Raw genomic sequence first — 17,383 nt, 5'->3', positions numbered from 1 at the left:
GTGGACAGATTGCTCTCTCGCCGCATGTACTTACAAAAATTAATGGCGGGGATGCGGTATTTCGGCGCGTTTATTCCACCTGTTACTCAGCTGCGAATGAAAGTGAAGCGGGAAATGGACAGGACGTACTCGCTATAATGCACTAAACATACTTACAATTAAAAACATCACTTCTTTTTAGATTTGTAGAACTAGCCATGCATTTGTGCTTCTGTATCTTGCATTTACTTAAATTAAATTACCTTACACTTCTATGTCTTTACTTTGTTGGTGTATTTGAAGTTTTAATCCTTTTTAAGTATTTTGTTTATACCTTTGATCTTTATATCAAAGGCATTTCGCATGAAAGCAATGAAAGAAGACACTAGGGAGCTGAAATCTCACCCAGAAGGTGAAAACATGTTAAAGGTCAATATGTCACATGACCAGAAGTGTGCCATCTCTTGGCTGGAATACTACGACAATGATGTGAGATAAAATGACGTAAAAATGATCATAATATTGCACAAGGGTTAACTCTTTCAGTGCCAAGGCGTTAGCTGAAAAGGCAATTTCTAGCGTTGTGATTCATCTTTCAAGACTGACAGAATATTGTGTTGGATGACTATGTATAAAATGGTGGGGCCATATGAAAGATTGGATTCCATGCTTTACCTAGAAAAAGAAAGTAAGATTGTTCCTTTAATCGTTCTTTAGTAATCACTGTTTGAAAATCGTGACACCAAGCTGTTTTGGACAAAAGGAGAAAATGTGTTTTTTGTGAACAGTTGTTTTCTGCACAAAAGTGACATTTTTTTTAGTAGCATCTGAAACAAAAAGTCTTTCCCTTTGATAAAACGTGTTTTTGATGGCAAAGTAACAGTTTGCGTATGTATCTAACTACATTACAACAGTGTTTGAAATAATATGGCATTATATTAAGGACAGTGCTAGCCACGCGTGTCCTCTATCTATTCATTAAAAAAAAAAACAAAAAAAAAACATTGGAGATAAGAATTCTTGTCAATCAAGAACATCAAGTATTTTACATGATGAAAATTCTTGTTCATGGCGCTGAAAGCGTTAAGGACCTTTTTAGGAAGCTTCACTGACCCACTGCACAGTAATGAAGCCATAATTATTTACAGTATATATTTGTATGAAAAATATTACCAAGCTCTAATTGTAAAACAATTGAACTACACACAGTCCGAATTACAGTAACTTTCTCGTATCCGTAATACTTTTTATGTCGGTACCGTCATAAATCATGAAACCCCTAACACTTGATTTACATTTTAGAAGGGAAAAAAAAATCGTTTTTTATTTTAATAATAATTACCTCCACAAGAAAGGGGCCCTTTTTAAGAATATATTGGTTTTTTTTGTGTGTGTGTGTTGACATAGTGAGTTTTTTTTGTTTTTTTAATTCAACTTAACATCACAATTCTGGCATACAGTCTGAAGGTGTAGCCTACCGAATGCCACTCCATTTAATTTTTGTGAATATTTAACATGCTCCTTCCCGCAATAATTAAAACGACTTCTCATGTTGAGCTTGAGGCTGCTGTTTTTCCTAATGCTTCATCTTGTTATTGCCACACTAAATGTGCTTTATTTTAGCACAATAGAGGCAACGCGTGCGTACGCCGGCTAGACAATTGGCAGTTTCCATCATTTTTGGTGCGAATCAACTGTTAGCCAAGCTTTGCGTACTGTCGTATTCATTTTTATTGGGTTTGAACGCAGCTCTTTCATCGCGGCTTGGCTTCCTGCATTGGGCGACAAAATATAATCGCTCAATAAGTTGACCCTCGCGTCAGTGTAAGAACACCAAAAATTATTCTAAGGATTGCAGAAACAAAACATCAGGCGTCAACTCTTGATCAAACGACAACTTTTGAAAAAGCGTCAGTGTCAGCTGACCCCGACAATTCCCCTTCTCCACTTTGAGGAAGCGAAGAAGTCTCTTTTTCTCGCTTTTTTCTCTCCTTTCTTTCCTTCTTTCTTCCTTCCGTCTCCATCCACCCGCCTCCCTCTCTCGCTTTTCTCTCTGGAAATCGATGCAAAATGCTTTATAAAAAACCAATACTCATCTCCCTGTTTGGCCCCGGGTGTTCCTTTCTCATATGGTCTTGCAATTCTTCCAGCTAGAATTTCACCATACGCCTGCGGGCTAACTCTGTTTTTCATCTCCACTTTTTTAAAAAGCAATTAAAATGCTGCCTGTTTTTCTTTTTCTTTGCCCCCCACCGCCGCCGCCGCCCGCCACCACCCTCCTCGCCCCCTCCTCCACTCGCTTTCACACACTCCCTCTCTCTGTCGGCCTTCTCAAGTTTGCCCTTTTTCTGTTCAATCGGTTGGGAGGTTTAACAGGTAGTCTGCCGCCGCACAGAAGTGCTGAACTCAAAAAGGCCGCCGATCCCTTCCGCAACTCTGAAAATTCGATTTGTCTCTTGCTCTCACAGCAAACTCGTCTACGCGCTTTTATGGGCTTTGATTTGTGCGCAGGAAGCATATAAGCGCCTTTCTCAAACTGTCCACGAAACCCAAAACACACTATGGTCCAGTCACGAAAGGCTGGATTGTGCTACTGACTTCAAAGTGCTCAGTGCCAATAATAGCCAATAATTGATATCACAATAACCATAATAGTCAATTATTGATATCACAATAACCAGTGATGCAAATACATCATATTAAAATTATGTCACCAAGCAATGTTTGGTGGTATCAGAGTTTAGTAAACACCATACGAATGAAAACACATCCGGGCTGTGTCAGGGAAGAGTAAGATGACCCAGGCAGGATAGACACATTTACCGGGCAGTAACTATGGGACAAGATCTGTTTTTTTAGCTTGTTGGTCCAGAAAGTTAAATGAGACTTGCAGGGATTCCGCTGACTCTAAGCAACTCTAATTTTATAAGAGTTGTAAGGAAGCCAAGCAATACTTCAAAATAAAATGAAAAAAATCAATTAATGTATGAAACAAATGCCATTGGGACGCATTTATTTTGAAGGTATCCCCAGAAGGTCGTGATAACGATCTACAACTTGATCGATTTAAATTACGCCGTGTTCTTTTTTTCTTCCTTTTTCAGCGAGATCAAAACAAACATGGCTGACAAAGTTGTCAAAATTTTTTTGTAAGGGGTCATTACGCGATGGACGCGCGTTGATTTGAAAGTATACCTTCCTGTCAAAAATTATGCATCTAAGTAAGTATTGACATTTGCATTTACCGCAATTTAGAATCAATATGAAATGCTCCATAATCAACTTTATGAATTAAAAATAAAACAAATCTGCTTCCTTTCAACATCACGTCACAAGCAAACCAACTTTGTGCAAGGGCCAACTTTAAAACAAACACAAAAATTATACGCAGACATCAATTAAACACTCTTATAAGGCTTTTATTTTGAAGTTGGCCGTCGCAGCAGCGGTTGCTACCAGCTATCTTTACTCTTCTTCGTGACTTCGTTGTTATTGCCATCACACCATAAAAACAAAACATCGCTCATCGAGGATGCTAAGAAAACACTAGTCAATTACGCTAATGTAAAGATTACAAGGACAATTGTAGTCATTAGAAATATGTCAAAAAGATTGCCAACAGCCAAACAGAATACATTGAATAAATTGAGCAAATTAACTTCAAAATCATGAAAATTCTATTTTTTGTTGCAATCTTTTCCCGTAACTATCTTTTCTAACAGATTAACCAGCCCAATTAATGCTAGCATGGATGCTAACATTCAGATTTGTGTACAAACGTAACAAAAATAATAAGGTGATATTTACTCCCAAGATTTTTTTGTTGCAACACTGGCAAGTTATCGTCACATTAATCATAAACACATATTTCATCCTTGATTATGCTTCAAGTTGCCTGTGTTTATTCATATGCATTATAGGCAACACAGGCACGGGACCTACAGTTTTTGGATAGAATTGCAGTACTTAACTCATTCTGATCTAAATATGTATTTATTTTAGAATCCAGACTTTCAATTCCAAGTAATTATTGACCGTTTTTTGGTTGTTGTTTTGTTTCAGTCGTTTGGGTAATGTTAGAAAAAAAGCTGGTACCCAATGAGTTCAATTTCAACTAGAAATGATCACCACTAGAAGGTGATTCCCGAAGGGGATAAAAGCCCAATTATTCCCTCCCGATACTTTAAGGGCAGACATTTTGAACATATTCACATTGTTATTTAGATGAGATTTAGGCCAAGAGGAGCCTTGCAGCCAGCCCCAAGTCTAACAATAAGCAGAGGGGACATCCTGGAGCAAATTTAAAAGAAAAAAGAAAAAATACCAGTGGTAATGGAGTACAATTTCACATGACTGCAAAACAGAATAATATGCACAAACATAGTGTGAGTGCAAACAATTATCCTGCCATTATGTATCACCAATTGTAATTTTGGGGGGGGCAAATAACTGAGGAGTGAGTATTTGATTACCGTTTTAAAAGTACAGTGTGTTCTGAGTTAATGACATATGATAGTTTGAGTGTATAATAGGCGCATGTTTAAATAATTTGCGCAGCGGTGTAGGCAGACGTGGTCATGTGGAACAAGAAGGCTCGCAAAGTTATTGCCAAACATACTGGTTTTCGTTTAATTGAGTATAGAAAATAGATGAATGGATGAACGCTTTATATCAGTATGGGGCCAATAGAATTTTTTCATGATTTTGTTTTTGTTTTTGTTTGTTGTACATAGAAAAACAATGTGCCTAAGGTTGAAATCTTGTTTTGCTTTTTTAAAACACCATTGTTCCGGGAACCCCCGATTTTCAGAAGAATTGCAAAGCAAACTTATCTCAGTGTAATTCTCGGTTTTAGTCCGCATTTCACGCTTCAAAGCAGCGATTTCAATAGAAAATAGAGTGAAAATAAACCGACAGCACTTCACTGTCTTTGACACGGCCTCTTGGTTTTTCATCTTTTTCACGCTCTCGTGTCAAACTTGCATTTCACCAATTGCCCTCCTATTTGTCTGCGCACATATTAATGGCTAAAAACATGTTTTTTGCTCTGACAAAAAAAATGACTGTAATTATGACTTTATTACTGCGTTAGCATAAGCAGGTGATAGATAACAAGACCGGGAGAAACAACAAGCCAAATCGCTCGTTCCGCTATAGTTAGCTCTTCAAAGACGACGTCGACAAAGAATAAGTTTGAAAAAGTTATATCTTGAATTTTCACGTTTCATGGCGTGACAGTGGGCCAATTGTGTGCATTTAAAGCCACAGAATGCATGATGCCACTTCAGATCTATCGCACGCAGATAACAGAAAAGAGAGAAGAAAAAAAAAAGTCCTCCTATCCAAATAGCTCCCTTGTCTTTGTGGACCATTTGCCCCTAATTTCCTCAGCTTCTGTTCAAGTGAGAGCTCCACAGAGTGTGCCATCAATGTTTCATGGCCACTGTCCCTTAATATGGCCCGGCACTGAGGAAGACGGATAGGCGCACATTAGTTACTAGACTAACTTTCTCTTGGCACGCTGCATTATTCAGCCAGCGATCTATTAAAAGTCCCCATCAACTTGAAACTCCTTAACCATGCTCTCTTCGTTACTCGGGTCCTTTTTCTGGACCCTGGACCACCACCGGACGTGCGTGGCCTTCTCGGGATCGCGCCGCGCAACGTAATTGTTTTGCTTTCTGCTGTCAGCCATTATCCTAATTCACACAAAGGGGGAGGCGAGAGGGTGGGGGGTGGGGGGTGGGGTGGGGGCTCCTTCCACTGGATCCAGCGGAAAGTAGGGCCCCGAGGCCAAGTGTGCTCTGAGGAGGCTGGGAAAAGCGAGAGACAACAGTGAGCGTATGTGTGTGTGCGTGATCCCGGGTGAGAAAGAAACAGAAAGAGACGGGTCGAGCGAGAGAGAGAGAGGACTCAGAACAACGCTCTCACATCAGCGCGGCTCCTGTAAGCATCACAAAGTTCTGACGCGACTCTCTTGATATGTGTGTTTTCTGTTTGCCCGTCAAAAACATCTTCCAAACGTCTCGCGCCGCCGACTAAAGAAACTGTCATATTCAAACACTGTATAACGCTTAGCGGTGTGTTTACACAGCGATGACCTAGAAAAACAAAGAAAAAAAGTTTTACACAAATGGTTTAGAAGTTTATGAATTGGCCTGCAAAAAGAACATCTGAAAATAGTGTAGTGTGCATGCCAGGCCAGTAGGTGGCAGAATCAATTTTGGGCGTGAAGTACACAACTCAAACAGTCAAGTGAAACTATAAGTGTTATCTTAAAAAATATGCACATTAAGCTTCATTATGAAAGACTTCTTACGTGATGTTTTGTTTTACGGCTACACTGTACAAATAATTGAGTTAGAAATAATCCAATTACAGTAAGGAGCAACTTTCTGAGTTTTTTTTTTTTTTTTTTTTTTTTTTTACATTTAATTATTTTTTTGCAATTATTTTTCTCTCCCCGTTTTCTATGTTAATGTATACTGAATGCTTATCAGTTCATTTAAAATTAATTTTTAGGTTTGAGAAAATATTTTTTTTCTTCCCAACGTATTTGAGTGGCAAACAATTATATACGCTTTTGGGCTAATTTCGGGTCGACATTACAAGAAATGGTGACTAGTTCAGTTTACTATTCATATTTGTCAACGCCAATTAGTAAGCCTTTGCCAATTTCTACACCATTTTCCGCCTATTTTCTATGTTAAATATGTATTTAATGCTTGTCAATAACCTTTGAATAACTTGGGGGTTTGAAAAATAATGTTTTTTTTCCTTCTCAATGCATTTCAGTGAGTGCAGGGAATTTCGCTAGTACAGTTCAATTTAGTATTTATATTCATTGACAAAAATTAATAAGCCTTTGTGCACTTGAATTCGATGCAATTTAGCTATCAGCCTTTCTTTCGCATATATCAAATCATTACCGCGCGAAAAACACTTTTATTGACATGTTTTGCCATCAAAAATGAATGTATAAAAAATCCTAGCGATCCTAAAACCGTTTTTTTTTGTTGTTAGCATACTGTAAGGTTATGATATCACTATCAGGAAGGAATGTAACAGCTTAAATGGCAAACAATCATCAAACTGTGTCTGAGCTTTTATTTTGCTTTCAACATAAAAATGAGGAACTGTCTGGGGATTTCCTGTCAGCTGAGTGTACTCCTATCAAGCCTTTTATTATCAAGGGATTAGGAGGATTGTTTCCTGTAGCCAATTTGGCAGATTTTCTAGCAACCCGCCCGGTGTGTGTTTACCTTGGCCCACATGGGACTTTGACGGCTGACATTGAAGACTGTGTGAAGAAAAGCTACATGAAGGATGACTTCCTGAAGTAGCATTTTGCATTTAAGTGTCATTTCTAGATGTGTGGAATCCAAATCAATGTGTTATCGCATGTTAGCAGTTTCTCGGGTGACTTTTTCTGTCCTGTGCACACTTGGGACACTTTGCAATGCAATAAAAGAGCATTAAAAACCCTGCCTTTACAAATATGATAAGAATTGCATCATACTGAAAGGCTTTTATGATACTGTCGTGACCTGGAGGCTAGAAAGAAAAAAAAAATCACAATGTAACCACTACAAACTACTTTTGGTGACATGAAAAAGGTACAAGCTCATATTTTACACTCCATCAGTCAATGTATTCTTTTTTTTAAGTTGTTGACAGCAGTTGTTGTACTGTGACACTAAAGAACGACATTTCCCTTCTGGGAAGTGTGACGCCGTCATATCAAAACAATGCTGCTCACTTATTACCTCTCTAAATTACATGTTATGTTTGTAAAAGCAGAATTGACAACATATAATACTGGTTCTTTGTCCAACTGTGAAGGTCATATCATTTTCCCCTGCCAAACAATACACACAAGAACATCTTTTTAAGATAAGACATTGAATTAAAGTCTCCTAAAGTGTGTCATAACCACTACGCTAGAGGCAGCAGGAGCTTAAGAATGAACGTTTTCACTGTTTTCCCTTCGTTTTTATTTTTTTAGAGCGATGCCTTAGATCAGTGGTTCTCAACCTTTTTCAGTGTACTCCCTGTGAAATATGTGTTCAGCCAAGTACCCATTAATCAATGCAAAAAATATTCGGGTTGAAAAAAATAAGGCTTAAAACATGCCCTCAGTGTCTGATTTATTAAACTTTAGAACCTCACATGATTAATTTGTATTAGTCCACCAAAAATATTTAACATCAAGGGTCCTCTTTTGGATTATAGAAGTGATCTGTTGTCAAAAAAGAAATAACTTGATTGTTAATAAATACTTGTCCACAAAAAATAATCAACATAAAGTGTCAGACCTGTTCTCAAAAAGAAATAATTATAAATATTTGTCCACAGAAAGATATTTAATATAAAACGTCCTATTTTTTGATTAGAGTAAACATCTGTTCACAAAAAAGAAATAATTAATTTGAATATTAATAAATATTCGTCCATGAAAAAATAATCATTGAAAAATATTCAACTTAAAGGATCCTCTTTTGGGATCATAGTAGAGATGTGTTCAGAAAAATAAATCATTAACTTGACAGGTAACGAGAGGTGGCACGTGACGCAGGTTGGGTTGAACTTGAGACTCTGTCTTTTTACAAAAATAAAATTGAATAACCGAATGAACATAAAAATATTTTTATGAACTTAGATTTTTCCGAAACAACGAAATAATTCAATAATTATTTTCAAAGGATTTTCGCATGTTTGTTCTATTTAAAATCTTGAAACCTCCTGAAGTTCCTTCAAGTACCCCCAGGGGTACTAGTACCCCCATTTGAGAACCACTTCCTTAGATCACTTGCTCAAAATTGAAGATACAATTGCCACCGCCGGCCATCCAACATCAATGCCCAAGAGGATCCGGCAAATAACTAACAATTTCCAAGGAAAAGTTGCTACTCAAGTTGACAGCTTAGCACCACAAGTGCAGAGTGGATTTGAAAGAAAACCAACTTGAGCTTTGCCACCTCTGTGTCAATTTCAACCCGATTTGGGCCATTGATCTCGATACATCTGAGACAAATAATTAAAAACAAAGACTAGGAGGCTGACTATAGATTGTGAAAACAGTTAGAGGTTCAAAACGGCACCGCGCGTTCGTTCCTAAATCCCTACAAACGGGATTGATTTGATTGCAAAGTTTACATTAGGGACCACGACCATCGACACGGAGGCTCCGCAACAGTTTCGATCATCGAACGGGTCCTTTACCTTGAGTCCGGGTACTTGGTGAGCGTGGCCAGGCTGCTGGTGTACATGTGTCCGCCCACGTCGATGTGCACGGGCGCGTTGGCTTTGGTGAGCTGCGCCGGCAGAGGGATGCCCTGGGCCGCAAGGGGCGAGACCGGGGACCGGGTCAGAGACAGCCGCGACATGCTTCGCCCCTCCTGGAAGCAAGTGTACAAAAAAGCCATTGGAGGACAATAGAAGAAGAAAAAGAAGAAAAGCAATGACGGAGGAAGAGTGATCCTACAAAAAAAACGATCAAGACGATATCCTTCTCGATCAGTTCACTTCCATGACTGCTTGGTCGCGTCCCCCTCGCCTGCGTATTACTACGCCGCGGCGCCTCTAATTAAGTATGTTTGCATCTTTTGGCTCAGCACCGCGGGCGGGGATAGGAGGAGGATGCTTATTAGAGAGACAGACAGGCAGATAGACAAGAGAGAGCCAAAGAAGGAGAGGGAGGGATGCTAGGTGTCAGCCTCTAGGGGAATAAAACAAACTGCTGCTGCAATATTCTAATTAAAGGTCGCGTTATGGGAGAGATTTGATGCACCCAGACACACCAGTGTGGGAGTGAGAGGGGAGGGGAGGGAAGGGGGGGGGGGGGGGGGGGGTCTCCGCTTGCACACTTACACACGAAAAATACAGTGATCACATCCTTGAAGAACAAGATCAGAAAGGGAAGAAATCAAGTGCTTAAAAGCAGGTGGTGAAGAAGCAAATTCATGCCACCAGCAAGTCAACAGCACTTTCAAGAAACAACTATGTAGCATATGTGATTTTGACAAAGTAACACAAATCCCTTTTAAAAGAAATACTATGTTGTTTGGTAAAATGTTAGCATTGTTTTACATTGAGGGTACCCATAGTAACACATTGCATGGCAGCCAAACAATGCGGTAGGTGAAAATTCATTGCATTATTTATTTTACTTGAGCAAGTTCTCTTCCCCATATTAAAACAAAAACTGTTAAACGCCTTACTTTAATTATTTTTTGTTGATTGGCTGCGACACAAAACACACTTTGACTGTCCAGATGATCAAATTTGGTTCCTGATGGCAGTGGTTCTCAAATGGGGGTAAAAGTACCCCTGGGGGTGTGTGAAGGGGTACATAAGATTTTGACAGAGTTTTTGCGGGTGTTTCTATATAGACTTTAATACTTTCTAAAGTGACAGGAAGAGTTTATGTTTCTTTTCAAATTAAGAGCGAATCAGCTGGAACATTGGGTAACTTATTATGAAATTGTGTTATAGTGACACCATTGGGAAAACATCGTAAGCCTTTATGTTTTTAAGTTGTATATGTATGTGCATTTGTGATGCAATTTTTGTGGGGCAGATGAACCAGGAATAAAACAAATGATATTGCGTTATCTATTAGCTAAAGTTGCTGAGTACAATATGCCCGTGAGATACCACTACTGTAGTTTCAAGTTAAATAAATCAGACGTGCATTGAACACAACTTTTGTGCTAAGTGTTTTTTTTTTTTTTAGGTATATCATTGAAAACAAGATTGAGAACCTTTTGGAGTTACATAGAGTTTCATTTGATTGTTACACTTTAAAAACAGTTGGATTAAAAACTATTCAATTAAAGCTAAAATGAAACAAAACAAAACAAACAAAAAAAAAAAGGTCAACCCAATATTTGGGTCAATTTGACCCAACTTTCTGGCTTGTTTTATACAAAAACAACAAAATGTTTGAGGTTGTCTTGTACAAATTGACCCATTTTGGGGGTTATTTTATTTAAACCAACCCAGAAAGTTGAGTCAAACTGATCTAATAATGGGGTTGCTTCTTTTGTGACGCATTTTGGGGCAGAACTGGCTGGACCGGTCATCTGGCATGGAGGGCAGATGCCCAGAGGGCCGACATCTTTAGGGGCGGATTCGGTGCTATTCCATGATTTCTTTTCCCCTCCATTTTCCTCCTAGGATACCAAGTTTACGGAAAGTTTACGGGACGGTCTAAACCATGGGTGTCGAGCTTCAGTCCTTGAGTGCCGGCAACCAGCATGTTCTCCGGTTTTCAATCCATAACACACCTAATTCAAATGATTAGCTTATAGCGAGCTCTGCATGAGCTCGGGATTGATCCTAATCATTTGAATCAGGGCGTGTTTGAGAGAGAAGCTTCGAAAAATGCAGTATAGCGGCCCTCGAGGACTTGAGTTTGACACCTGTGGTCTAAACCAAAATGCCAGGGCCATTTTTTTTTCTACAAGTCTGGCCCTGCTAAATAGTGATGCTTCAAGAGTACTACTGTTGACATTTTTTGTGAGTTTTAAAATTGTAAGGAATCATTAACGACATTCAGATTTTAGGGCTCATTTACAGTGACCGCATGTCTTTAATCGAATAAAGTTTGCCAAGACCTTATCATCCACCACCCAATTTTCATCACTGTCCTTGTTTTGCTGTACATTAGAATGATGATACAAAGCATATTATTGTAAAGTGGCATTTTTGTAAACTATTATCGCTAAGTTCTTTCACGTCTCAGTGTGTGCGCCGTTCAGTTCCAAAGCGGACTATGACGTCAGGGTTGGTATCAAAACTCAAATTAGGGGTTTGTTATACCAAAGTGAACTCTTAACACGAGGGATCACTTGCATAAAAAGGTCACATGCTCTGTGGTCATTTTATAATGGCTGGCATTCTTCCCCTCAGGCTTAAAGCCACATTTTAAAAAAAGAAGAAAAAAAAAACACATTCAAGTGACTGAATCACTAAATCAACGCAATTGAACAGCTTTTTGTTGCAAAATTTGGGGGGTTTATCAACTCATAAATCTTTTGCCTGTGAATGTTTTTTTTTTTTTTTTTTAATTCCCAGGGTGGTGCCCGCCTCACTTGGAGTATCGTGTTGCTTTAATACGATTACATGAGGATGGGATTACGTTCCAAATCCCGGGAAAAAGAGACTTGAGTAGTTAGGGCAGGGGGGGTTCCCACAATACTAATTTCTCTCTCATTCTCTGTCTCAAAAAACAAAAAAATCAACTTCAACAATCTGTGCGTTTAAATCTAAAGCGGTTACCCTTCAAAGGCTCGCGACTCAAAATGTGTCAATATTTACGGGTGGCATGGTAAACTGCTGTAAATGATGTTAACGAAAGGCGCGATTGAAGGGCGAAGGGCAACATCGGGGCAAAATATGACGTAGTGAGTTGGAGTCCCCAACTTTGGGGGGGGGAAACCCTACCTTGAAAGCGCTACAATTAAAGCACATTTCACCACACTCGCTGCAGCATGCACACATGCAGAAAAGGAGAACATGGCGTCTTAATATATTATTACTATTATTCCCGGTTACCACGCCGGTCTAATATTACACAAAACAAACGCTCTTGTGCATTTACCGTTTCGAACATGGTAGCCTGCGAATCCAGATGGGAGTCCGATGTGTGAAAAGACAGCAAAAAAATCAAAACGCTCAGATATTTGCTTGTCGGTCCAGTTGGAAGTGAAGCTCGGGAAAACACGTCAATTTTGCGCGGAAAGCAAAGGCGCAAGGTAAGAATGCCCAAGTGCGATGCTTGTCAAGAAGCATGCGAGCCCGAAAAGAAAGAAGCGCACGCAGGAGGCGTCCTTGCTTACCTTGAACATCGATGAGATGAGCTTTCTTCCTTCCGTCCTTCCTTCCTTCCCCCCTCGTCTCAGTCCTCCTCCTCCTCCTTAAATTAAAGTCTTCCTGTCGTTTATTGGGAGTCGAAGAAGATTCATCCCGAAGAAGAAGAAAAGAAGGAGAAAGGGATGAGGATGATGACGATGATGATGATGATGAAGGAGAAGAATGTGGCTCCCGGCTGCCCGAGCGCCTCTGGGCCAGGGATTAGGCTACAATTAGCTCAACTCCTCTCTCTCGCCAAGGCAATTTTCTCAGGGAAAGAAAAGCGTGATATAAACCCCCTCCTCTTCTCCTCTCTCTTTCTTTTCACCTCCTCCCCTCTTAGACTCGAAAAATTACGCCTGCACAGATAGGAACTTATCTTATATGTTTGTGTGCGCGTGCACGTGTGTTTTCCAGAGCTACGGGTAAAAAAAAAAGAATACTAAAAACAACAACAAAGAGGGAGCTAACGTTCGCTCAAAGTTTAAACAACAAAAAGAGGCCAAACAGATTTGAAATGTGTGCTAATAATCCCAGAGGCGACTTGGAGCTAAAGGCGTTCCATCTCCAAAGTTCAAAGTCAGACAGTCAGCCATTTTCTCCCGTGCTCTTAAAAAAAAAGGCCGATAAGAACTTGTTGATAAAGTCGACATACAAGCACAGCATCCGAGAATTCCTCCTCTTCCTCTCCAGCTCTTCGCCTCAATGTCTGGAGTGGATGATGATGATGTGGTTGTTGTTGCAAAGGGGAACACACACACACACACACACACACACACACGCGCGCACTCCCACATACACACACACATACGCTCACTCACTTGCCTCGGGCCATTCAAATCAAATGACGTCCACGGACGTGCATGCACGCCGCAGCAGAAAGCAGCCCTCACAGGCCGCCCGCAGCCAAATGCGCCATTTCAATTATAGCGCAGGGGCTTAGATGGAGATATCTGGCCACAACACGCACGCACACGCATGCACACACACTCCTCACTCATGCTCAAAATGAAAGCAGACAGCCTCCAGACTTTTGCAAAATGGGATTCACAAGATGATTATTGTTATTTTTGCATGTGTGTGTGACACAATGGAAGTGAATCATGCGTGAAGCGTTTTGTTTTTCTAAAGAAAAAGTTTGGAGTCAGTCAAGGTGCGCCATTATTTATTTATTGGTATGTTTGTTTATTTGCGGGTAAATAAGTGTGAATAATTGATGCAGCATTGAGCCCAGTAATTACTCGCAACTACCAGCACCCAGCGTGGTAAAAGCACGTTTCTTGATATTTGGCGCCAACCAGCGTACAAAGTTGGTACTACATCACATTATTAACGATCGCAACAATCAATACGTGTAATTGAGGGACCGTTATTACAAAACAATAACATGTCTGCTTTCTAAATCACCGCCGTAACAATAACAACGTGACGACTACAGTGGGGGATAAATATTTGATCCCCTACTGAATGAGTGATGTATTAAGTCGAAATAAAAAGAAGTCCTCCAAATAATTGAAGTACATTATTATTCATGTTAGATATTATTGTTAGTACTACAAAATAATCATGTATTATATTACATTAAACATATTATGATAATTGTCATAATATATTATTATATGTACTATATACACGTATGATTAATTTACTGACAAACTTTTGAGTTATTCTTTGTAAATCAGAGAATAAACAGCATGTAAAATATGAACTAGGAATATGCAAATACAAACATTGCACAAAAACACTTTCAAGCGGCAGTCAAGTCTTTTTTTTTAACACTAATCTGTTGTTATCCCCCACTAATGTAATCAAAGTATTCTTATTAGCAGTTTGTTAGCTGAATATGACTCGAGAAACAACATTTTTACCAATCTCAGGGGGCGGCCATTTTGCCACTTGACAGAAAATGACATCACAGTTGTTCAGGCCTCAAGTAATGACCTATCATGGCTCATCTTGGGGAAGTCACATGACTAAATTCCCAAAACAATTTTTGCTGGCACAACAATTACTTTTGTTACAGTTACTGATATTTTTATTTTATAAACTATTGTTACTTCTCTTACCTGATTGGTTGAGCGAGATCATGCCTCTAAAGTGAGGTCATTTGTGTCGATTTTAACTTAAGGCTACCGAAATTTCTTCTGATACTAGTGAAAACAAGGTGCCATTATCACCACATCCATCGAGAGAAAACTGAATTTTAGTGCAGAACAAAACAAAAATGTCCATGTAGTGTGCAAACCCCAATTCCAAATCTGAAACTGACCACAACAATTCGGTGTCATGGTTTGTTGGGTTGTGGGTTTATTTTGAGGGGTTCTGTTTCTGTTTACGTTTATAGTTCCGGTTTCTGCCCCTGTCGCGTCTGCCTGCGTTAGTTTTGATTTAGTCCACCTGTCTGTTACCTGCGCCTCGTGTCCTCCAATCTGCTCCCTTTGCCTGTTGTCCCTGCCCAGCTGCCATGTGTTAGTTTGATTAGTCTGTGAATGTATTTAAGCCTAGTGTCTGTTACAGCCCGTGTCGGATCATTGTCTCTGTCGTGTCAGGTCATTGTCGTCTTGTAGTCCCGTCTCGTCTCGCCCATCAGTTTCGTGTATTCCTGCCAGCCTGCCCGTAGTGTTTGTTTTCCGTTTTTCCAGCTTGCCTGCGCCCTTAGTTTTTGCCGTCCTGTTTTTCCCGCTTTTTGTTCCCGTTCGTTGTATTAATAAACATGGATTTCATCAACCCCCTGTCCCGACGCTCCCCTGCTTTTGGGTCCTCCGCAACCACGCCGGCGTTCACACCCGCCGTGCACCCCCGTGACAGAATGATCCGACACGGGCTGTAACAGACACTAGGCTTAAATACATTCACAAACTAATCAAACTAACACATGGCAGCTGGGCAGGGACAACAGGCAAAGGGAGCAGATTGGAGGACACGAGGCGCAGGTAACAGACAGGTGGACTAAATCAAAACTAACGCAGGCAGACGCGACAGGGGCAGAAACCGGAACTATAAACGTAAACAGAAACAGAACCCCTCAAAATAAACCCACAACCCAACAAACCATGACATTCGGTGAATATTATTGTGTGAATAATTATCAATTTTCAGCCAAGTTGAACTGTTGCCTGGTCAGTAGTAATAATAAAAGACTTGGCTTGACTGTTCTAATACATTTGAAGTGTTTGGGTAGCTAGGTGATAGTTAGTGAGCAATTCCCATCCATCTCAATGGACTGACACTTTCTGGTTTCAAGTTTTTCAAGAGGTAATAGAGTGATAATTGTGGATATTTGACAGCGGGACTGGTGGGAGTGTGGGAATGTGTCCCTGCTTCAAGCGGGCCAAGTCTTGGTAATTAGACCCCGGTGCGCCCCAGAAAACCCCCTCATCCAACCCCCCCGGCGCAGATTTGTTGTTTCCAGAGGTACAAACTGGAGGGAAATGGGGCGGGGGTGCTGGATTTTTTTTTTTTTCTCATTAAAAGGAAACAAGCCTGGAGTTAGTTCAATTACATGTGGCGGGCCTATGCAGGGATGTTGTAAATTTAAAGATTTAAATAGCTTACAAAGTGGCTCGGGGCCCCATCAGTTAATTTCCTTAATTTATGGATTTTAGCTACGCCGTGTCAATGTGAAGTAGGTCATGCAGAAGACTCGTGCGTGTCTCAAAAAAGCCGGTTCACACAGGTGACACACACACTCACAAAAAGCCCAATCGGATTATTGATCCCAGATAGGTTTTTAAGGCAACATTCCGCATCATTTTAGATGCGCGTGAAGTCAGAGTTTTTCCCTGCACCGCCTCCATTTACATTAATGAGGTCGATGAATTAATGTATGGCCCAATATAAAAAAAAAATACATTTGCCTCCAGGCCTTGAAAGCAGGTGCTGTTAATGTGGCCTACAGTCCCGCTAAGGAGGACATTATTGTGTCCTCCCCCACACACCACACACACTTTTTTTTATGACATGGTGTAGATGGAATAGTCGCATGGAAAGCAGTGTGGAAGTCCTGCTTTTCAGGTAAATGGTAACAAAAAAACAAAACATTTCTGAAGACTTTTTACATTCAAGTTGAGTGACAGGTTGTTGAACTTTATTTATTTTTGTCTTGTTCATCTGTTTATACATAACAGATCTGGAGAACAAATTGAATGATTGAATTGATTAATTTGGTAGATATTGTTACTAATTGCTGCACTCTGGATATCTGCATTTTGTTTTACAGCAACACCTTAAAACAGTTTTCATTCATTATGATTGAGCCATATAGACAAAAGCAGTAGTATTTTGCATGGGGGAAGACTACATTTCCTGTGTGGCCTAATGCATATCACTGTGAAATCCTGAAATCCCCCACTATTTGACATGCACTGCTTAAATTATATTTTTTACAAAGCAAAGCTGTGATGACTATAAATGAGATAATAGATAATCTATAAAAGTTGTATAAATATACCTAAAATTGTATACTTTTTAAATCAACAAAAATAATGTATACTTCTTGAATAAAAAAAAAAAAAGAAAAAAGGTATTTAAGTCAATTATCAGCGAATGT

At 39.8% G+C, this 17,383-nt stretch overlaps 1 protein-coding gene across 5 annotated transcripts in view; it reads right to left on the bottom strand.

The window, feature by feature from the left end:
- Window positions 1-13,679, bottom strand: part of kctd15b (potassium channel tetramerization domain containing 15b) — a 31,281-nt gene extending 17,602 nt beyond the window's left edge. The window contains exons 1-3 of one of the 5 annotated variants that reach the window (XM_088412978.1): window positions 13,490-13,679; window positions 12,822-12,915; window positions 9,202-9,377 (exon numbers count right to left, since the gene is read on the bottom strand). In XM_088412978.1, coding sequence (XP_088269104.1) covers window positions 9,202-9,377; window positions 12,822-12,830 — 185 coding nt within the window. In that variant the 5' untranslated portion in view covers window positions 12,831-12,915; window positions 13,490-13,679. The other 4 variants (XM_088412977.1, XM_088412976.1, XM_088412979.1 and 1 more) reach the window with 4 other exon arrangements.
- Between the last annotated feature and the right edge of the window lie 3,704 nt (window positions 13,680-17,383).

The sequence above is a fragment of the Hippichthys cyanospilos genome, chromosome 4, assembly GCF_059441005.1.
Source record: "Hippichthys cyanospilos isolate Australia breed blue-spotted pipefish chromosome 4, RoL_Hcya_1.0, whole genome shotgun sequence".
In the NCBI taxonomy this organism is placed as follows: Eukaryota; Metazoa; Chordata; class Actinopteri; order Syngnathiformes; family Syngnathidae; genus Hippichthys; species Hippichthys cyanospilos.
Note: the sequence above shows the minus strand (reverse complement) of the source record. Positions and strands in the feature narration are given on the sequence as shown.